The sequence below is a fragment of the Dipodomys merriami genome, unplaced genomic scaffold (genome assembly GCF_024711535.1).
Source record: "Dipodomys merriami isolate MVZ:Mamm:240054 unplaced genomic scaffold, mDipMer1.0.p SCAF_2, whole genome shotgun sequence".
Classification (NCBI taxonomy): domain Eukaryota; kingdom Metazoa; phylum Chordata; class Mammalia; order Rodentia; family Heteromyidae; genus Dipodomys; species Dipodomys merriami.
The window spans coordinates 23,437,285-23,460,696 of NW_027203381.1; the positions used below are offsets into that span (position 1 = coordinate 23,437,285).

Genomic DNA, 23,412 nt, shown 5'->3' on the forward strand with positions numbered 1-23,412 from the left:
CGGGGGTGGAAGGGAGAAAGAAGAAAAGAAAAGGTAATGAGCCACAAACAATACAATTTAAAAAAAAGCTCTTCATCTCTGGGAGATACTTTCAATAAGTGTCATTTTATATGATCTTATGGGCATACCTGTTATTCTTACCTAGCTTTTACATGCATATATTGAACTCAGTGCCATAATGTTCACAGAGTAGCCAGACTTATGGCACTTATTTGATGCAGATTATTTAAATGAAGGATATGATTTTAAGCAGAAATAACCATCCTCATTTATAAAGTAAACTTTAAAATTTCAGTTATGGCTAAGGACTTTGGTTCTATAGATACAATAAACATATGGAATGAGATTGTATCTAGAATCTCCAAGAAATAAGGAAATCATAGGCAACCTCAATTTAAAAGACCATAAGATTATTGAGAGTGAATTCCATCCTACTCAATTCTCCCTTTCCTGAACTGTCAAGAATATTTGACATGACTATGCACAATTTCTTCCTCACGTTTATTCTTCACTTGGTTCCCAGGTTTCAAATTCCCTAAATTGCTTTGCGTTTTCTGATCCCTAAAATTTTTCATCTCAATAAATAGCACACTGTCCATCACACTTATCAACCCAAAAATCTAGCAATATTCCTCTCCCTTTTCTTTTAGTCCATCAATGGCAATATCTTCAAAGTAACCTTGAATGTGATCATTTTTCTCTGCCTCCCTCTCCTCTCCCTCTCCCTATCCCTCCCCTCCTCCTCCTCCTCCTCCTCCTCCTTCTCCTCCTCCTCCTCCTCCTCCTCCTCCTCCTCCTCCTCTTCTGCTTCTGCTTCTGCTTCTTCTGCTTCTTTGGCTCTACTACAATCCACTATATTTTCAATAATTTCAGGAAATTACTTTTCTTCCATTCTAGGCTCTTAATATTATAAAACATGTTATTACATGATTGCATGTTGAAAAGTAACTCTGCTAATGTCATTTCCCATCCTACACATCATTCTCCAAGGAGAAATATGGAAAAGGAAGTACCCCTACATTCTTCTCTCACTGAAATACCAGTAGAAGACTTACGTATTCTGTCTGAGTATTTTTTACTCCAATAATCTTTTTATGTAGTTGGAAGGAAAAGAAATAAAAGGAAACAAAGGGGAAAAGCAAAGCTAAGAAATGAAAGGGGATGGAAGGAAAAGAGACAGGAAGGAGAGGGGAGGAAAGAGAAAGACAAGAAATTGACTAGAAGGGAAGGAGAAGGCAAGGAAATGGAGGGAACATGTATAGGGAATGGGGGAGTGTGATAGGAGGTGGAGAGGGAACGAGGGAGAGAAGGGTAGAAGGAAAATGGAAGGGGAGGAAAAGAAGCATGAGAAGGAAGTGGGAGAGGAGGTGCATGAGGAGAGGAGAGGGAAAAGAAAGAGAACATCATTGAGCTTCAATAGTCAAATGTTAAACTAAAAGTAATCTGAGATTCAGAAAAGAGAAAAGATTTTGTAAAGGACCTAAACGACAGTCTTCCTCTTAGCTTTGTTGGGTTTGGAGGTTTTTTGTTGTTTTGCTTGTTTGCTTGTTTGTTAACTTTGTTTAATTTGTGAACCTTCTGTCTCCCACTGACACTTCTCTAGGTGAAGTAGAACTGTCTATTGGAGTATTTTCATCCATTCCAGGCCAACATTTCCTACAGATTCCTTGGTATGGTACTTAAAACAGCATAAAACCAAGTACAATGAGAGGCAGAAATATTTCCTTGCAAGTTATTTTAGGTGCTTCTATTTTGAAGAATGGAATATAGGAACAAGCCACTTTTTTGTTACAGTGATGTATTGTGATAGAGCTGGTAAACATAGTTATTACCAATCCCCTGTCATCTCCCTGCTCAAATTCCCTTCTTCAGAACCCTTCCTCTCACTTACTTGATTAGAAATCTATTTAAGTCAAATTAATTCTATATTAAATAATATATATAATATGTTTGTATTAATAATATTAATAAATAAGATATTTTTATTAATTTCAATAATTGCCATGTATTTTACTTCAGCAGTGTGGACTCCTTGAAAATGGGAAGCATATTTGATTCTGCTTGCAGAATTAGCAACAAATAAAACATTCAAATGTTCAGCCTGCTGGTCTTTAGAATATCTAACTATTTTGTCACATCCAAAGCCTTTGAAAACAAGCTATTTTTCTATTTTGATAGTCAGATCCTTGTTTCTGAGTGCTACTTCTCTATTGGCATCATGCATTCCAAGCATATCAAAGAATTCTTTACCATCTGATATTCACTCACCCACACATGTCAATTCAGCATCAAACTTTCTGATGCACTAATACCTTCAGATGTTTTCATAAATTTTACTTTATTTTCATGAGCATAAATATTTATTAAGACAACACCAATATTCAGTCTTTGTATTGCACAGAAGGGGGTTAACAACTATTTTAATTTTACTTGGATGAATACATACTTACAGGATGCAATGAAACAAATTTTCTTACAATATTAATAATGCTATAGGGCAGTGGCTATCATGGGAAGGTAAATTGTCTTAAACTAGAGGAGAATTTAAAATATATTGTCTCCTTTCCATTTCTGATCTTCTTTTTTTTGTTAATTGTGAAAATACCATACAGAGGAGTTACAATTACATGGGCAAGGTAATGAGTGCATTTCTTATCAAGCATTGTTGCCTCCTCCTTTGTTTCCCCTTCCCATACTTTCCCAGCTCCCCTTACCCACCCCCTCCTTCCCCCCTTCTCCCTCCTCTCTCTTCCCCCTCCCCCGCGTTCGTTTTTCAACATAACGTCTTGTACATCTCATTGTTGCAATGGGTCCACCTGTATTCCTATTTAAACAATTTGTTTTTTCCCTTCCCCTCCTCAAATTATACCAATATCAAATACAGTGAAAACAGGGGTTATACCGTGGGAGAGGGACATACAAAGCAACAAAGAAATCATCTTATAAACATGTTAGAAACAACATCAAGAAAGAAAAAAACATCCCATATCCCTGCCCTCTACAGTCTCAGTAGATCTTTTGTATATCAGGAAAATATATAAAGAGTTATCCAAAGACTATGACAAGCATAATTTCTTTTTTGACAGTACTTGGGCTTGAACCCAGGGCCTTGTGCTTGCTCAGAAGCAAAACTTTCTGAGCCAAGTCCTTAGAAACATTTTGTTTTTGCTTTAGTTTGTTTTTCAGACAGAGTTTGATTTTTTTTATATGGTTAACTTTGATCTCCCCACTTCCATTGACCAGGCAGACTGAGAACACCCCAGATGTTTTCTTTTTTTTCTTTGAAATAGGATTTTACTAACTTCTTCCATAGGCTGTCTTCAAATCCTGATCCTTCTTTCTACCTCCTAATAGCTGGAATTACAGGTGTGAGCCACCATATCTAGTCATGGCAAGCACACTTTCTAGCTGCCTAAACTCTCCACTTCTTTCACTTCCTTAAGGATGGGCGTGAAACTAAAACTGAAAATTCCAAGCCTCTAATCCTGTTTTGTTTCTTTTTTTTCTGGAGACTATTTCTTACCAGGGCCTACCAATAATTGCCTGATTTTTTTTTTAAAAGATATTTCCCAAAGCCAAGAAATTCCAAAGACTTTGGTGCTGCTGTATCAGAAACCAAGGTCAAAGACCAATTTGCAAGAAATGTTGTACCTATCACTCCTGTTGATCTGGAAATCAAAAGGCTTTAGACCATCTGTGCCCCAATAAGTACAAGAAAATATTAAAAATATGTGTTTTCTTTTATCACAATACCACAAGCAGAATGCAAATACTTCAAGAAATCATAGAAGTTGGTCAGATCTGTGTTAAAACTAAAGGTACAAGAGCTAAGAATGTGTCCAGGGAGGTTTCTGTGTGGTTAAGCAAGTGGCTTATGACTGGAATAGAAGAAGGTAGATTCAGGGGAAAAATCATAGATTAAGTCACATGACTCTGCCACTGGGGAAAACAAACAAGTTGTGTTTACAACAGATATTTCCAACATCCAGAGGAAGTGACTTCCAGGAACAATACTGAAGGAACTGGGAACACTCATTATGTCATTTTAGAGTTCCATCAGTTGAACCTACAGTTAGATTTGTGGGTTTGTGGACAGCTGTGTCACTGATTTACAGTGTGACCAAATATGACTCACGAACTTCAAGAGCCAAATTTTATGTTAGCAAACGTCCTATTTTGTCTCTAATTCTAGAGCCAACCCTCTTCTTAGAAACTGAAGGAGCAGACTTGCTCTTGCCATCATCATTCAGAGATATTTTATATGTTTTCAGACCTTCAATAAATGTCATGTCACAATGTCATACATAAACAGCCATCAGGAATTTTATAAAGGGCAATGTGTCAATATTACTTATTCCTGATTCATTTGAAAGGTCAATTCGATGTTTTGTGCAATTATATTGCTTATATTTATATACAAATTATTTTCAGTAAATATTTAACCACATCTAAGGATTCTAAGTGGCTAGTGTCCAGTTCAGGATCCTATCTTCAAGAGCTTCTCCTGAATTTCGACAGAACCAGGCTGTTTAAAACTATGACAAGGGGGAAAAATACTAACTACCTACTCTTCCTTTCACTTTCTCTTTCTCTCAGTTTTTCCTACTGCAAATAACTGCAGGAATTTATCTTGTATTAAAAGAAGGGAATAGGAAGAGGGATTGCTTTCTGTTTCCATCAAAAGAGAAAGCTCTAGAACATTGATTCTTCTACATACTATTGTTATTCTAAATCTGGCTTGTCTAATATAACAGACCATTTTTAACAATGGTCTGTTATATTAACACATAATTCAGTGCCCAGATGACTCCATATATTTCTCATGGTGGAGATCTCTCAGGGAAGGTCTTTTCTGGGTTATCTCTGTCCATAAACATCAATCCTTAATTCTCCCAGGTAGTCTATAGATGGCCCTAAGAAAACTTAAGAATCTCAGCCATGATTACCTCAAATATGTGCAGGCTTGTACTGGATTTCTTCCAGCAAACTGTCAATCTGGCTTTTCTCAATAGTTTATTCCCCAAACTCTAGTGCATCTGGGCATAATAATACAGCTTACCTTTGAGAGAACATCCACTCACTAGCTAAAACACAGGCTTCTCTTCCTAAACATCATAGTCTACAAACAATCAGATAAAGTGGCTTCCTGAGTCACAAGAAGCCAGTCTTTTGCCAACATAATTTTCGCCTTTATTTATTTTTAATTATATTTTTATTGTAAAAATACTGTACAAAGGGGTTACAGTTACATGAGAAAGGTAATGAGTCCATTTCCTTTTTTTTGGGGGGGGGGGTCCGGCCGTGGGGCCTGAACTCTGGGCCTGGGCGTTGTCCCTCAGCTCTTCAGCTCAAGGCTAGCGCTCTACCACTTGAGCCACAGCACCACTTCTGGCTTTTTTCTTTTTGCTTATGTGGTGCTGAGGAATCGAACCCAGAGCCTCAGGCATGCAAGGCAAGTGGTCTACCACTGAGCCACCTTCCCAGCCCCATGAGTCCATTTCCTATGGAGCATTGTTACCGCCTCCTTTGCTTTTCCCCTACCATCCCTTTCCTCCCCACTTCTCCAACTCCTCCCTCCCCCATCTCCTGAAGTTGTAGTTTGCTTTCAACATAGTCTTGTACATCTTATTGTTACAATGGGTCAACCTGTATCTTTATTTCAGCATTTTCTTATTTCTCTTCCCTTCTCCAAATTATAAAAATGTATATACAAGAAAAATGTTTAAAAATTAGTCTTGTACTTAGAATTATTTCTAATGATATAACACTCAAAAGATCTTATCACACATTTTTGTTTATGAGAAAAATAGAGTCATATAGCATTTTAAAACATCTATGTCTTTCTTAAGGAGTTTACAAAGAAATTTCAAATCCATTAGTCAGGTTATGAGTACAATTCCTATTGATCAATATCACCCCTTCATCGGTCTTCTCACTCCCATCCCTACCCTCAAGTTACAAAGTTCAATTTTTACATTAAAAAAAATCAGTTTTAAGCTGGGCACTGGTGGCTCACACCTGCAATCCACTTCTCAGGAGGCTGAGATATGAGGATCGGGGTTCAAAGCCAGCCCGGGAAGGAAAGTCCGTAAGACTCTTATCTCCAATAAACCACTAGAAAACCGGAAGTGGTGCTGTGACTCAAGTGGGGGTGCCCTACTCTTGAGCTGAAGAGCTGAAGGACAGTGTCCAGGCCCAGAGTTCAGGACCCATGACTGACAAAAAAAGAAAAAAAAAGAAAAAGAAAAAGAAAAAAAATCAGTTTTAAATGATAGTTAGCCAGTCCTTAAAACTGGATGCAAAATATGAAGCTGTAGCAACAAGAATTGACCTTGTATCAAACTTGACAATTTGAATAGTAGCTGAGGGCCATTTCTTAGTAAATTTTATAGTTGCAGGGTCACCGACAACTATAAAATTTAATAAGAAATGACCCTCAGCTACTATTTCTGATAGAGTCTTAGTTGGAGTTTATAATCATTGTAAATTTTTAGCTATAATCTTGCTATAGTATTAGGGCCTATGAAAGGAAAAACTATAATATTAGGACCAATGACCAGTTCAGGAGCTTCCAGACATAGATTCAGTGTACTTAATGTTGCCATTAGTTTACTTTTTTTATTGTGAAAATACCATACAGAGGGGTTAAAATTACATGAGCAAGGTAATGAGTACATTTCTTATCAAGCATTGTTGCCTACTCCTTTGTTTCCCCTTCCCATCCCTTCCCATCTCCAGCCCCCTCCCCAGTCTCTTCCCCACTCCCCCCCCTAAAAATGGTAAAGTTCATTTCTCAACATAAAGACTTGTACATTTCATTGTTGCAATGGGTCCACCTGTATCCCTATTTAAACAATTTGTTTTTTCCCTTCCTCTCCCCAAATTATACCAGCATCAAATACAGTGAAAACAGGAGGCATACTGTGGGGGAGGGACATCAAAGCAACAAAAAAATCATCTTATAAATTAGTTTACTTCTAAGTCTGTGCTTTTATTACATTTGCATTGGCTTTATACATGGTGTGGCTTTATTCATAGGTGGTGCTTGGCTTTTTAAAAATGTTCTTTATTTTTATTGTCAAGGTGAAGTACAGAGGGATACAGTTACATGAGTACGGTAACAAGTACATTTCTTGTCAAACTTGTTACCCCTTACCTTATTTTTCTCCCACTTTCCATCTCCCATCCCTCCCAAGTTGTACAGATCATTTCCAACTCACAACATAATGTCTTGTGAGTATCTCTCTTACCATACTCCTTTGTCTCACCTTTTTTTTTTTTCCCTTCTCTTCCCTAATTCAGATAAATGGAGATATAATACCCAGGGTATCAAAATCAAACACAGTGACAAGGGTTAAAACACAGGGGGAAGCTTTTTTTGGGGGGGAGGGTTGGGTCCGGTCGCGGGGCCTGAACTCTGGGTCTGGGCGCTGTCCCTCAGCGCTTCAGCTCAAGGCTAGAGCTCTACCACTTGAGCCACAGCACCACTTCTGGCTTTTTTCTTTTTGCTTATGTGGTGCTGAAGAATCGAACACAGGGCCTCAGCCATGCAAGGCAAGAGCCAACTTCCCAGCCCGGGGGGAAGCTTTTTAATAGTATTTATTCCTATCAAGGAACACAACTGCTTTCCAGAAGTGAAAATTTTCCAAAGAGGCATCTTGGTAGAGAGATACAATCTGTGAATGGCCAGGGCTGGTTACTTGCAATGGCTTAGAGACAGTCAGTTCTATAAAATCCATTGAGCTAAGACATGGGAAAGGTTACCTGTCCAAGAAAACACTGTCTTAATACTTCCAAAAGAGGAAGAAAGCTCTCCGGGTAAGCAAAACTGATAGATGTACTTCACTGAAAAAGCTATAAAGCACAATACAACTGATACCAAATTTTTCAAAAATAGTTTATTCACCAAAAAAAAGCAAAAAAAAAAAAAAGAGAGAAAAGAAATATGTTACTTTCTGTTTAGGACACAAGGAATCAATCTGTTGTATACAAGGAATACAACAATCTGTTGTATTCGAGGTTTAAAACTCTCCAAACTCCTGTCATTTCATTTCTTCATTCCATGTTGTTCTTTAATTAACTGATCTTTGGGAGCCATTCTTAGAAATTTGTTTCCTTCTATTAATTTATTAAAGTAACCTTCATTGAAACCACAACTATCATACTTGAGCAAAGAATTTCTGAAGTGTTATCAATTCACCTGTCTCCCCACCACCACCCTGCATTTGGTATCCATGGTAAACCCTGAATTTTAAATGTACCCAGAAAGCAATTCATTGCAAGGCTTCCTTGAGACCAGCACTTGAAGTCTGTGGGCCAGAGTTTGTATTCATGATTATTTACCACCACAATCTTCCTTGGCTGACCCTAGTATCATTCTGACAAACTCATTCAGAAACAGAAATGTGCAAACTCAACTAGATAATCGGTGGGGGGGGGGGAGGGAGGAGCAGAAAGTTACTTGGGAAATGATCTCAAAAAGACATGGAAACATCAGTGCATTTTTATTGTCAGGATACATACACAGACAATAAGTTATGCATATACTATTTCTATATACACTCATTTATAAGCCTGTATAACAAGCAAATAAGCAAGTAAAGATTTTTATGTATCTATTTACACCCACATACATAAAAGAATAGCCTTTTCCCTTAGGCTTAAGTCTAGGAATCACTGATGTTGAACACTGTGTTCTTTCAGCCGCCCTGCAGACCTGGGACCTTGTAGTTTGTTTTTGTCTTCTCAGTCTGTGAGGGCTGACCTTAGCAGAAAGTCAGCTGTCTTAAATATGGCAGGTCGTCCATCAATTCCTCCCCAGGCTGTCTGAGTTCCTTTTAATCTTGCTTGTAATTTTCCAGGGGAGGTTTACAAAAGCCACAAACAGAATTTTAATGTTGTAAAATACCTTTGGAGACAGTAAATATTTCCTTTTTCATGAGGACAGGCTGTATGTCAACTGGTCTCCGAGAGGATGAAGACATGTTCCCAGTTAAAGTTTATTGTCCTTAAATGGTTCATGAATTGAGTCATTTGCATTCCTCTTCTACAATGATTCTCTCTACATATAGTTACAACTTAGGCAACTGGATATATTTCTTGTTATTGAATGTTAGATTCTTTTGTTGTACTGTTTATATTATCTTCAAATGGTTGCACAACGGAGTTTCAGTTCAATATGTCAGCATATGAGAACAGTACATCTTGATCAATGTCATCCTTTTCACCATTTTCTCTCATCTCTCCCAACTCTACCCATCGTCTGAATGTTAGATTGTTGAAAGATGTTTTGCCTTCTGACACAACCAAAACATTAATTAATATTCTGTAATTGCAGAATATTCACAAAATTAATTTGCAAATGTAGTAATTATCCATTCTAAGAAACAGATACACAATGTAATGGAAAAGTTAATGGATATTTCAAGCCACCATTGAGAAGAAAATATAAGCTCAGGGAAGTTAGTTGATAAAGACGTGGCTGAAGATCCCTAAATACTAAAGTAATAATGTCTTTCTGAGATAACTAGGTAAATGTATTCTCAACTTTCTCAAATCAGCTAACAAGTAAACATTATAAACTAAATAAGGCTGCATCACAAATTAGTTTGGTAATTGAGCTTTTGTTTTAATTATTTATGCTATCACTTCATAGCTTTAGCAGAGACGGTGCATGCTTAGTGAAATATGAAAGTAGATAGAGAATTTTCCAGCAGTACTTTGCACAGATCTGCAGATGAGAGGCTAATCATCAGTGATGCTCTGAATATATTAGTGGATTTAATTTAGTCAACAAATATTTATATTTATTAAATTTCTGCTAGGTCAAATTTTGAGAACAAAAAAAACTGAACATGCTAGATTCAATCCTCAGCAAGTATTATTATAGAGTAAAGGACTTGGCCAAGCCTATGGTATCTAGAAATATTTATTAAAGTAAGGAGCTAGTGTTTCACTTCAAACATAAAGGAGGTTTGACCTTGAAGGGATTAGGCTCATTCCTGATAGATGTTTTAGAAAGAGGTAATGATTCAATCTGCAAGGAGAAAGTGCTTCTATCAGGATTGAGTGTTAAGTACCGAGTACTGGGAGTGAGTGAATGTTGGTTCTACTCCTGGAAAAAGGATGCAAAAATAATGATTCAAGAGGAAGAAAAAAGCAGGCATGGAGAGAGAGAAAAATACATAACCAGTGTGAGAAATTGCTGCTACTGGTGGTGGTAGAAGTATCCTTACATAGCTGTGATTGTTTTTATATAAAGGGATTGTGGTTGTAGCATTTGTCACATTCAGTAAAATAGACCCAAAGGAGTGTTCCACAATTCTGAGGATAATTCTGAGGATAGATATGGTAATGGAGTCAACTGTGTTGGAATATCTGATAATACAGTGCTCCCCATAGCCTATTCCAGTGTTCATAAAGACAAAGTCAGGCTTCTAACTCATATCAAGAGGCATGATTTATGAGTTGAGGCAAGTTAGTTACAGGCATTAAATGAATAAACAAAAAGTTTCAAATAATGTTACAGTCATATACAGCACACAAAAGGCTTTCTGTTTATTGCATTAGTCTTGTGTCTTGCTAGTCTCATTTTAAGATGAGGATATTGAGTCTCAGAGAGACTAACTCAATTAAAGTCGTTCCATGAATAAATGGAAGAGCTTGGAATAAAATTCAATCCATTTGATTTCAGAAATCATTCACTTAAATGGGATGTTTTTCTGTTTCATACCTCCATGAATCCTGCTGCTTTGACTAACACCATTGATGTTCTTCACTACTTTTGCAGAGGGTACAGCACAGATAATGTCTGTGAGCTGACAAGCCACTTCACCGATAGTGTTGTTTGCCAGGTGCTCTGACATGACCAGAATCTGGAAGTGAAAACAGGTGTCACCGACTTGGAGATGCAGTCTCAGGCTACTGCTTCTTAACAGACTTGTCAAGATTACCTTCCCTCGGCGGGCTTGCCTTGTGCCCAGCCACTGAGGCAGGTCATTTTGTTCACCTGGGGATTGATTGGGCTTAGAAAGCAACAAATAGAGGGAATTTCTAAGGCCACAGAGGGGTCACTGTATCAGTTACAAGCTGTCATCTGTGCAACCACGTGAATCTACACATATCTTCCTAATCTAAAGGGATAGAAACTTGCAGATAAACATTTTATTATAAAAGAAATTTAAAGGCTACAAATTTAAGAACAAGAATTAGATTACAGTGAAAACTCCAGCTCTAGATACATAAAGTCACCAGCTGCTCTCAAACCAAAGAGAAAGGCAGCATTCTCTGATCATTGTAATTCCCATCCCAATGAAAGCCATATTGCAGGAGGAGCTGTCTTTTCTGAATCTTCTCTTCTAATTACTCTTCTCCCAGTGTGATTTTCCATGTACCATCTCTTCAGCCTTGCTGTCTTTGTGTAAAGTGGCAAGAAAAGCAGCCTGGGCAGAAGTGCCAATTCCAATACTAGAGAACATTTTGCCAATGACTAAATCTATGGAATTGATTAACAGCACCTAAGACCGAAATGTCAATTAAGCACAGCAACAATGAAAGTCAAGAACAGAATCATGGGCACATAAATTTAAGAATGAGTCATGCGGAAGATATTGGGATAATTAGACAGGATATCCAGAGAGAAGAATCAGAAAGAGATCAGAAAATCAAGAAAGGAAGTCACCAATTTAAAGCAGATGTTTTTAAAGTAATCCATTTGTCAAATATTGTAAATAGTAAAAGATCATTGGAAGCATCTCATGGGAATGTCATTGAGTGTGGTATTTATACCTTTGCAGGATGCATTAGGAGAATAAGGAAGGACAGAATACAGATTGTGAATACTGATGTGTAAATCTGAAGTGACTGAGACGAACCAGTGAATAAATTACTGCCTGCCTTGTTTTGAATTTGTGCATCTTTCTCCCACTTTTCTTACCTAGTCTTATTCTTTCTCTTTTTGACCATATACCAGTCTTTTCCTGAATACACTATATTTAATGATGAATGAAATGACAGATATATGAAAATAACTAAAATCAGACACTTAAAAGAAATGAAATGCATTTCTATCTAATTAGAGAAAAAGGCTATTAGAGAAAAATCTAGGACAGAAGAAGGACACCCAAGAGTGAACGATCGGAGGGCTTACTGAAAAGACTTGGAACCTAGATGAGGACATTACACCTAACAGAAATCACCAACCGTTATTTTTTTTCTGAGGCTGGAGAGAGTAAGATAAGATGTCTAATGATGCAGATGGATTTTTAGGTGCTAGTCAAAGATGTTAAAGCATTTCTTTTTGAATTCTTTTTTCCTTCACTGAGGTGAAATAAGTGGATGAGGATGTATGCTTCAAATGAAGGTAGGATCTAAGAGAAGTGAAGTTTTGAAGAACTCATGAAAAATCACACGAAAATTCACTGGCTAATAATAGGTACAATGATTGACAAGAACTTGATGGCTCTGCTAAGATAGAAAACTAAATTTATAGTGGTACCAATAAACTCAGGCACATATATCTTCTAAAACCTGCCCAGATCTCTGTGTATATGGTCAGAGAAATAAGGAATACTGGTTGATTTTGTCTTTTGTAAATGATAGAGTTAGAAATCATATAAAACTTATTTAAGTTTATATTTTTAAATGGTATGATTTTTCCAAATATGATCCAAAATAATGCATAGGTTGGTACTGAGTTCAAAGGAACCATGATAAACCCATGAAGCCAATGACTTTTCTTTGTTCTCATTGGTCACCAATGACTCTCCACACTCCATTCAGTCAAGGTTTATGAGCAAACTTGCTTTTCCATCTGTCTAGAGAATTTGTGGGGGGCATATCCTAAATGGGAAGTGGAGTAATTATTCATTTGAGATGCCTGAAGTTGATTGCATAAACATGTTGATGGAAAAAAACCTAAAATGTTTAATATTTCAAGTGACATTGAAGCTTTTGAATTTCATTAATTTCTACTTTCCATCACATAATAATTGGCTGGTTCTTTCTTGATCACTATTCTATCTTTGTATTCATTCAGCTATTTACTGAAGACACACAGAAAAAATTTGTTGAGCATAGTTAATATGATAACCTTGAGCTCCTATGGAGAATGATAGGTTTTCTGCTTCCTTCATTTAATATTTTGAAGGGGATATACACATTATACAGTTACTCCTATAACTTCCTTCTATGTTTTCATAAGACATGTTTATTAACATAATAAATTAAAATATTTCTCTTGTTTAAGTAATATTTTTGCTATTTGGAAAACTTAGTTGTTTATAAGAACTAATTCCCTAATGGTTCAAAAAGAATCACTGTTTTAATCAATGTCAAATATACGCTTTTACTTATTAGTGCAAATATGGGAAGATAGCCTTAAGCATATACATGCATATATGTATACATATATATGCTTACATATATAAATATATATGTGTATGCATTTCTATATGCTTATTATGCATACTGCCTAAGTCTATTGATTTATCATTTTAATAAGCTATTTTAAAAGTAAAGTCTTCAGGAGGAATATTGAAAGTAAAAGCCAGACATTGCTGTTAGCAAAATATTTAGCATTAACCTTCCCTTTCTTAGCTTCATAGCAACTACTGGCTGCCATGGTAACCTCTCCCCCAGCACACCACAGCTTCCAGGATGAAAAGCAAAAGACCTTGGAGACTTCAAATGTCTCTCGTACAAAGCAGTCTAAACCTTTACCCTAGAGCCATTACCATCCTATGCCTCTGAATGACTGGCTACACCATTAAATTTATTATGTCCTGCTTTACTTTGCCATCCAATCAATATCACTCTGATACATCAGGTATTAAAAAAAAGAAAAAAACACATTTCTTTTTTTGTTTTGTACACAAAGTAGTAACTAAAAAATTTATGCTTGTCTTTTTAAATTACTCATTTGGGTTTCAAACAAATCTGATGGGCCTAAAGTAAAATTAGGGACAAAATTCATTTATTTCTTCTAATGTTTTTCTCCTTATTCATTCTCTCCATAATGTCTTCTGATGGCAATAAATAGCTAAGATGACCCTATGAAAATTCCATTTTCACTTCTGTCTCAAGGCTTTGTCAGTTTTTCTCCTTGGCTACTTCCTCTCATCAACTTGGGTAATTGCTATATATTATTTAAGGGTCAGATTAAGCCTCCCTAATGTAAGAAACCAATCAATACTAAAATGTGGTCAGATAACACACTTGTACATGCATCACAGTACCTTTTCCTGGCTAATGTCATTGAAGAGCCATTTTTTACTTTTCAATTGCCCAAATTGCCTAACCATAAGCTCCTTTATTTTTTTATTACCCTATCTGAATTCCTGTATTTCCTAGTTTCCAGTGTTAACATTCTACAAATACTGAATATTGCTGGGGATGGAGTAGAGTAGAAACAAGACACAGGAAATCCCTTTACTCAGCTTATTCTATACTGCAGGGAGACAGAAAATAAACCTATTACCTAATTAGCAATTTCCAAGACTAATTAAGTTTCCAAAAATAAATAAGGTAGAGAACGGAATAATTTTGGTGGAGATATTTGAGAATACTCCTCCCAAACTTGTCTCAGTGGAAGTTAAACTTAAGACAAAACATAAACAAATAATGGAGGGCAGCTGGGTGGGGCACAATCCAAAGAGAGGAGACAGAACATCAAAACATGTACTGGGCATGTCAGGAAGTCCTTGGTTGGAATAGAGTGGAAGGAAGGGGGCGGAATGAATTGGAAGCAAACAAGTGCCATATTATATAGAGCTTATAACCATGGTAGGAAGTGGAAAAGCATTTAAAACAGATCAAAATAGACTATAAAAAGTTGAAAATTTCCTCATACCTTCTTGTCAACATCGGGGGGGGGGGAAGGTAACATTTATTGGTTATGCAAGATGCCAAGAACTATACTAAATGCTTTCCTTTCACTCTCTTACTGACTTCTGTCTTCAGTTCCATTAGGCAGGATTTTGTACAGGAGAAAAGTGAACCACAAGAAGTCCAAGTATCTCTTCAACTCATTGACAGGAAATGAGTGAACAGAAAGTAAACTCTGAAAATCCAATTTTAGAATCTCTACTCTTAGACATGATGACAAGTCTTTGTCCCATCACTATGGTAAAAATACGTTTTGAAATAGTTCTTAGATTCTGAAATTGCAGTTTGATGGACTCATTGTAGTAGACTCTGTGGTCACTAGAATACTTATGGGGTGTTATCATCATATCATGAAGACTGCATATTTAATGAGCATTGGTCATTTGTACCTAAGTCCAGTGAAGATTACAAGGAGAAAATATGATTTCTTCTCAGATGTCTTGAAGTTTCTTTAATGAGATTAAACACCACAGTTGACCATCTGCGTGGCTTTTGCATGCATGGATTCAAATATTGTGTGTCCTCTTGGACACACAATAGAAAAATGAACATATTCAGTACAAGTTTATTATTTTCCAAATCAAGGTTTAATATTTTCCAAATCTCTTGATTTGGAAAATAATAAACTTGTACTGAATATGTTCATTTTTCTAGCACTTATTTTATAAACAAATCAGGGTAACATCTATCTGCCTAGTATTTATATATTGCTCATTGTTACAAATAATCTAGAATTGATTTAAAGTATATGGAGGATGTGTATGTAAGTGTGTTTTATGCAAATACCAGCCCATTTTACATAAAGTACTTGAACATCCTATGATTTCAGTAAATGCAAGAGCCTTGAAACCAAGTCCCCCATGAACACAGAGAGAAAGTGGTAAATTGTAAACTTTCTCATGAATAGTAAGTTGCAAAGAAAACTTGAGGCCAACAAGATCATCAAAATCTGGGTTGGTCTATGGAGAATTAAAGAAACACAGAAAGTTTTATAGATGAGGAATTATGGTTCCATAAGAGGGTATGCAAATAGAGGACCTAAGTTATAAATTTCTCAGATAATGCTAAAGGAACTGTCACTGTGGACTCCTCATCTCTGCTCTCGCTAATCCCTACCCTTCCCAGTCTAAGTACTCATTCAAGTCCAAGACTTTTAAAAATTCTTGCCACCACAGAGAAAAATTAAGGGATGTTGTCTGTGTTTTAGGACAGGACAAGGAAAGGAGTCTCCACAGTTAGAAGTTCTTGTTACTGCTGAAGAGACTGATGTGACTTCCCACTTGAGATTCTATTTGTAATCACCCATTGATTAAAGAGAATAGAATAATAAAAAAAATATAAAAACCTGCACAGTGACTCTTTGAACTCTTAAACTCTTTGAACGGTTAGAAAAGAACTTCCTGTGTGGCAAGACTGAAGCTCCCCAAGGTGGGGCATGGACATGGAACATCTTGCCATTGCTTCCTTTGAGTTATATGCATTTCTCCTATGAAAAGTTTAAGATACATCTTAAGCACTAGAGCTTTTGCAGACGAAGCCTTAGAAATGTCAATGAATAAATCAATAAATATAACATATGATTATGAAAAAATACAAGTTGAGCATCTAAGTTTAGACGGCTTTGTGTCCAAGATTACACATCAAATGTTTTCATCCCAAATTAACTGGAAAACTTTGATTCCTGAGACCTTGATGATGTGAGCTAGGTAATGAGAATGAAGAGCTCCATGGTTCTGAATGGATGGAATGAAACATGAGGAAACATTAAAATGTGCATACAGCACATCACAAGAGTTCATTCTGTGCTCTAAACCTTTTAATAATGCCCAATGGGATGAGCAAGAAAATACTTTTTGTTTACAAAGCTTCTCCTGGAAGAGTGAGACCATCTTTCTGCCACTGTATTCAATCCTCAAGGTTGGCAATTTGGCAAAGCACCATCAGAATTTCCTTTTCTACTATTACGAATTATCAAACTTAATAAGCAACCACCATTATCTCAATTGCTTTTATAATATTTATTTTACTTTATATTGAACTCAGGGAAAATATTTAAAAAGTGGGAAAAAGAAGCCAAAAGGTAGGAATCTTCTGAACTTAACATAAAGGTGGGAGTGGAATTCTAATTGGCTAGTGTTCATGCCACTTCCCAGGAGCAGGTTGGCCTGGTCTGGAATAGACTCTGCGTGTATCATCACGCACACACACACACACACACACACACACACACACACACACACACACACACACACACACGACCACCACTACCACCACCACCACACCCCACTATAAAGCTGTCTGTATGCTAATGCATCCTCTGGCAGATGGAAAATGGCATTTCTGGGAGTTGCTGGAATACTACATGGTGATCAGCCTCTGAGAAAGGTCATATATATTAAAGAGATGGCCTTCCTGGTTATCGAAAATTTCTATTCCATGCATGGAACATTTTTAAATTTTGTTTCCTGCCATTGCCCTGTAAGCCTCCAGGAGGCACCTTAAATCATAAGCTCCTTTGTTTTCAGCTGAGGTCTACAAAGAGTATTATGGTTCCTGTAAGAATGGATCTTTACTCCAAAATATATTTATTCCAAAAACATATGGTGCTATTGCTTAATGAAAATTTACATTTGGGATGAATAAAATATGAAATATTATGTGCCAATTCTTATTTAGAAATCATTTAAAAATCTTACATCACAATCCCCAACCATATACATTTGAATTGCCAGCTAGAGAAACTGGAAAGAACTTTTGAACAATAGAAACAAATACTGGAAAAAAAAACACATGGAAAACTGAATTGGATAGATATTTCACTAAATTATATGATCTTAAACCATTCAACCACTGCTTAACCTTTCTTGACATGAAACTAGAAAAAAAGAAAATTTAATTCTGTTCCAAGATTGTGTTTCATGTCACATGAGTACCGACTGGTTATTTAATTTGATTTTGTTTGAAATTTGTATAAACATGATCTACTAGAGGAATATGTTGTTTATTGTTTATGGAAGCATATTGGAATCAATATGTAAAGCATATAATGTGTTTTATAAATATGTAAAACATATGATATGTTCTACAGCTTGCCTCTGAATTTTGTCCGAACAGCATTAATGGGATGAAAGTTCCTAAAAAGATATTCCCCATGAAACTATTGCTATAGCAACATATTAAGGTCACTCAAATTGGACACAATTATTAAGTATAAAAAATCCCAAATCTGAAAAGATATTGTTTGTTGGATATTTTTTTTTCTTAAATGCTTGGACTCAAGTTATCTAATGTATTTGTGATATATAAATCTAAGGTCAAACATTCAGATTCCTAAATAAATAAATAAACTAAGATCTTCAGGTCACTGATCTAATATGAATAACTTTTAAAAAGAAAACAGATAAGATAAAATATTTTACTATCCTTCTTTGACACAGAAAGCCTATAATTTCTACATTACTTATGGAAATAATGAGAAGACAGATTTAAATGTACCTCAGGCTGGTGCAAATATGCAGTTATATCATCTAGTAAAGATGATACCTGGATGATTGTGACAAGACTCTGCATTGAATTGGTTTTAAATGAACAGATATAATTCTCAACTTAAACAAAGCTTTTGACAATCCCACAGATTTTAATAAATTATATTTTTCAATTTATAGCTTAGTGCAAGATACGATCGATTTTGCTACAGTTCCTTTTTTGACTGCTTACTGAGTTGTGTGGTTGAGAAGGTCCTGCGTACAGGCCATATGAGGCTGACAAAATCATTTTGTATATAATAGGACAAACACATAATGCATCTTTTCAGCTGCCTACAGCCATCTGCCTATATTGATAATTTTGAATAGACCCAAATGATGTTGTGAATATCCAAATGGCCATTGGCAGAAAAAAGATTCCCCACTGAGACCATGCTGTGATATTTATTCTATACTCATTAGAACTAGACAAAGAACTATAGAAGTATATATATATATATATTTATATATATATATATATATACATATATACATATATATATATACACACACACACATTTATGTACTTCTGTATGGATATATATATAACTATATTATAAATTTATAACACAAATTTATACTTGCATAAATTACATATTTAATTTATAGAAGCTTATTATATACATATATCAATTGTGCTCATTTGTTTTTCAAATAGACTAGATTTTTACTGACTCATTGCTTATTCTTTCTGGTGCTGAGACCTGTAATAAATAAGTCTTTCACTACAATTTTGGATTTTAGTAATGTCAATTCAGTTAAGCTGAAGCTATGTTTTTTAGTTCATATAGATTTTTAAGTGTAATATTTTTTTACCATAGGTTGGCTTTTATTATTATGTAACATTTATACTATTTCTCCTTCTTAGTTACTGCCATTTTCTGATATTTATGCCAGTTTTCTTTTTTATTTATGTCTTCTTTTTGTATAAATTTCCATTCTAATTTCACACTGTACATATTTACATTTAAGTCATAGAATTAAAACTATTTTTTAAAAATCAGATATGTTTGTCTTTGATTGTGATCATCTTTTTTTCTCATATACACTGCCTCATTGACTTTCTATTTCTCTGTGTCCTGTTACTATTGGGATGTATATTCTTTTAGCCTGAGTCAAAAATACTCGGTAGGAGCAAACCAACCATTATCCAAACTACTGAATTTGAGCTTGCATTTTGTTCTCCCAGATGCTAGAAAAATACGGACCAATAAAATTTCTTTCTTCAGGACACATGGATAAGGAAGCTCTTTTAGTATGCAAGGGATGGTAGGGGGAAAACAAAGGAGGAGGCAACAATGCTCAATAGGAAATGTACTCATTCTTGCTCATGTAACTGTAACCCCTCTGTACAGCATTTATACAATAAAAAGGTATAAAAAAAAACCTGGTTAATATAAAAATGACACCCGAAAAGTGATGTTTCTATAGCTAACTATAAAATGTGTTTTATTGGCTTCCAGAGGAGGGGAATTCTAACAGATGATTGAAAGATAGAAGACAAATGTCTTCCTGGTGTCTAAACACTTGATAAGAGTACTATTCGTATCAACTGGAAAATTAAAGAGATTAGTAACTTCAGCGGGTTACTGTGAAAACAGATTATTCATACTGTTAGAAATTTTTTCTTAGCTACATTTCTTTAGCTATTATAAGATAGAAATGAACCTGAAGAAAAGATTGGTATGTTTGGCAGCAGAAATGAAAAAGAGAAGAATCTATATATTGTGTGTGTTACAGGTTAAAACATGACAGTTACTCATTTCTGTTTCACAGCCCTGAGTGAAGGTAATCTATTCAGATGAAAAGCCATATCTTTGAAATCAGATAGATCTGATAGATTTTTTTACACTCCAGCTCAGCCACTCACTAGCCATATAACATGCTGGATCAGTTAAGAGAGGTGGTTTCTGTTCTGATTACAAATGATTGCAAACTCTCAACAGCCCATAAGCATAGTTTCTTTCTGAGTTATGTGACCATGCAGCACAGGCAATCAGTGAGTTGTACTTGTGATAGTCCCTGACATTGTCATGGAAGTCTGAGAGTGTAATGGAGGGGTTTATAGGAGCCATTTGGAGCAGGCATGCTAACACCAGCTTCCAATACTGTTCAAATATGTATGGATAATTGATGTTTGCATCTTAGCTAATACTTCATAATCCTTGAGTCATTTGATTGATCATTCCTTCAAATTTTCATTTAAAAATTTTTTTGTTTATTTGTTCATTTATTACTGTGAAAATAACGTACAGAGGGGTTACAATTACATGGGAAAGATAATGAGTACATTTCTTATCAAGCATTGTTGCCTCTACCATTGTTTCCCCTTCCCATTCCTTCCCATACACCCTGCCCTCCTACCTGATCCTCCTCCCCATCCCCCCCACCCCATCAAAGTTGTAAAGTTCATTTTTCCACATAACGACTTGTACATCTCATTGTTGTAATGGGTCCACTTGTATCCCTATTTACACAATTTGTTTTTCCCTTCCCTTCCAAAAATTATACCAATATCAAATACAGTGAAAGCATGGGTTATACTGTGGGAGAGGGACATACAAAGCAACAAAGAAATCACGTTATAAATATGTTAGGAACAATCCCATGAAAGAAAAAATACATTTGAATACTTATCTTGGGGTTCATTTTTTCTAACATCAACTTATCTGACCTTTTCTGCTTGACTCAGACATATACTAATTATTGCAAATAAGGGAAACCATGGGACCTATGTTTCTTTGGGCCTGGCTTACTTCACTTAATATAATTTTTTCCAAGCCTTTCCATTTACTAACAAATGGGGCAATGTCATTCTTTCTGATGGAGGTATAGAATTCCACATTTTCTTGATCCATTCATCTACTGAGGGGCATCTGGGTTGGTTCCATATCTTACCTATGGGAAATAATGCTGCAATAAATATAGTTGTGCTGGTAGCTTTAGTGTGGTCTTGACTGTGATCATTTGGGTAAATGCCCAAAAGTGGGATTGCTGGGTCATAGGGAAGCTCTATGTGGAGTCTTTTGAGTAACCTCCATACTGCTTTCCAAAGTGGTTGAACAAGTTTACACTCCCACCAACAATGCAGTAGGGGTCCCTTCTGTCCACATCCCCTCCAGCATCTGTTGTTATTAGCATTCTTGATTATAGCCATTCTAACTGGGGTGAGGTGGTATCTCAATGTTGTTTTGATTTGCATTTCTTTTATGTCTAGAGAGGTTGAGCATTTCTTCATGTGTCTATTGGCCATCCTTCTTTCCTCTTCAGAGAAGTTTCTCTTTAAGTCTTTAGCCCACTTATTTATTGGGCAGTTGTTTCTCTGAAGATTTGTTGTTGGGGGATTTAATTTCTTAAGTTCCAGGTATATTTTAGATATGAGACCCTTGTCTGTTGTATGGCTAGTGAAGATCTTCTCCCAATCCCTGGGCTTTCTGTTGATCTTGCTAGCTATGTCCTTTGTCATGCAGAAGCTCTGTAATTCAAATTTTCTAACATTTCACTGATGGTTTAGGTACCAGGAGCTGTGATGTACTAATGAGATGATAAATGAGGCCACATGTGTGACCTGCTTTTTTTTAGTCACCAAAGATCCATTACAATGGCAAAAACAAAAACAAAAGAAAACAGGGCATTACATGCCACAAGTACTCATCAAGTTTTAAACCTGTTCCAAAGTGCTCTTCTAGAGAAAGGCTTAGTTGTCAAAATGATGGTGTTTGCTTCAATTTTTCTTTGTTGCAAGATTGTTTTTTTGGCAACGTTTACCTACGACATAGTCATTTGCAAATTCTTAAATGTGTACCTAGCATATTTATACCCCATTTATGGATAATCTCATTGTACCAAACAAAACATTTTTGAGGTTGTTGCTTTTATTTTAGGATACAGATGAGGAAATTGAGAACAAAGGTTAAGAAATATATTCATGTTGGCAAAACCACGAGGTAGTTAACTTGGCATTTGAAATGAAGTACTCTAAAGCCCTGCTTTTAACCTCTGTGCTGTTACACCTTTTGAAGTTTGAAGCTGATATCTATTCTCATTATATTTTAGTTTTAATAAATTGTCTTGGCATACATTCTGGTTTCCCATTTGACCTTCGAGTTCAGAAGTTCTAGGATTCTTCCTCAAAGCCAATTTTCATGTTTTATATTTCATGAAACTGTGGCCCATGGGCAGTAGACAACATTTTTTAATCTAAGAGATTTTCCTTGCTTCTTTTAATATCCCTTATTTTTCCCTTAGGTATCTACAGAAGAAGGCTTGAGTCTTGCTCGAGAATATAACTGTGCTTTTTTTGAGACCTCTGCAGCCCTCAGATTCTGTATCGATGATGCCTTTCATGGTCTAGTGAGGGAGATTCGCAAGAAGGAGTCCATGCCCTCCTTGATGGAAAGGAAACTGAAGAGAAAAGATAGCCTGTGGAAGAAGCTAAAAGGCTCATTGAAGAAAAAGAGAGAAAACATGACATGAAATCCTTGCTTTTGAGTCTCTTCATCTCTCTCAATTACATCACTTGAACAATTCTGGATGTAGCATTCTGCTCCAATGTTCTCTGTCTTTCCTTAAATATCTGCCTATAGGTAAAAGTAATATCTGCATAACTGTACCTCTTAAGATAGTTTTGTTTTGCCTTTAACAGTTGGATGGATTTTGTCAATCAGCCTGGATATGCTGTTTCATTTTTATAATATATTGCTAAATAAAATTGACATTCCAATTGCCTCATTTCCCTTTAAAGAGTCTAGCTTCATTTGGTATGCTGTCTGGTTATAAAGGAAATATGCAGAGTTGCAGCCAGAATGATAAAAGGCTCAGGGGATCTGCCTTCGCCTGATAACACTGGTTGTTTGCATTTCAGGAATCTCTGTAAATAATGAAGAAGCTCAGGAAACGATTCAGAACAGAAATCTGCATCTTGGACTTCTCTTACATGCAGAAGTCATGTCATGGTGATTCTCCTTCAATGCTCCAGATTTTCAACATAAAAGAAATTTATTAA

At 35.9% G+C, this 23,412-nt stretch overlaps 1 protein-coding gene across 1 annotated transcript in view; it reads left to right on the forward strand.

Annotated features, from left to right (window-relative positions):
• Positions 1 to 23,094, forward strand: part of Rit2 (Ras like without CAAX 2) — a 305,476-nt gene extending 282,382 nt beyond the window's left edge. The window contains exon 5 of the mRNA XM_070028640.1: positions 22,656 to 23,094. Coding sequence (XP_069884741.1) covers positions 22,656 to 22,883 — 228 coding nt within the window. The 3' untranslated portion in view covers positions 22,884 to 23,094. The remainder of the gene's footprint in view (positions 1 to 22,655) is intronic.
• The last annotated feature ends 318 nt before the right edge of the window (positions 23,095 to 23,412 follow it).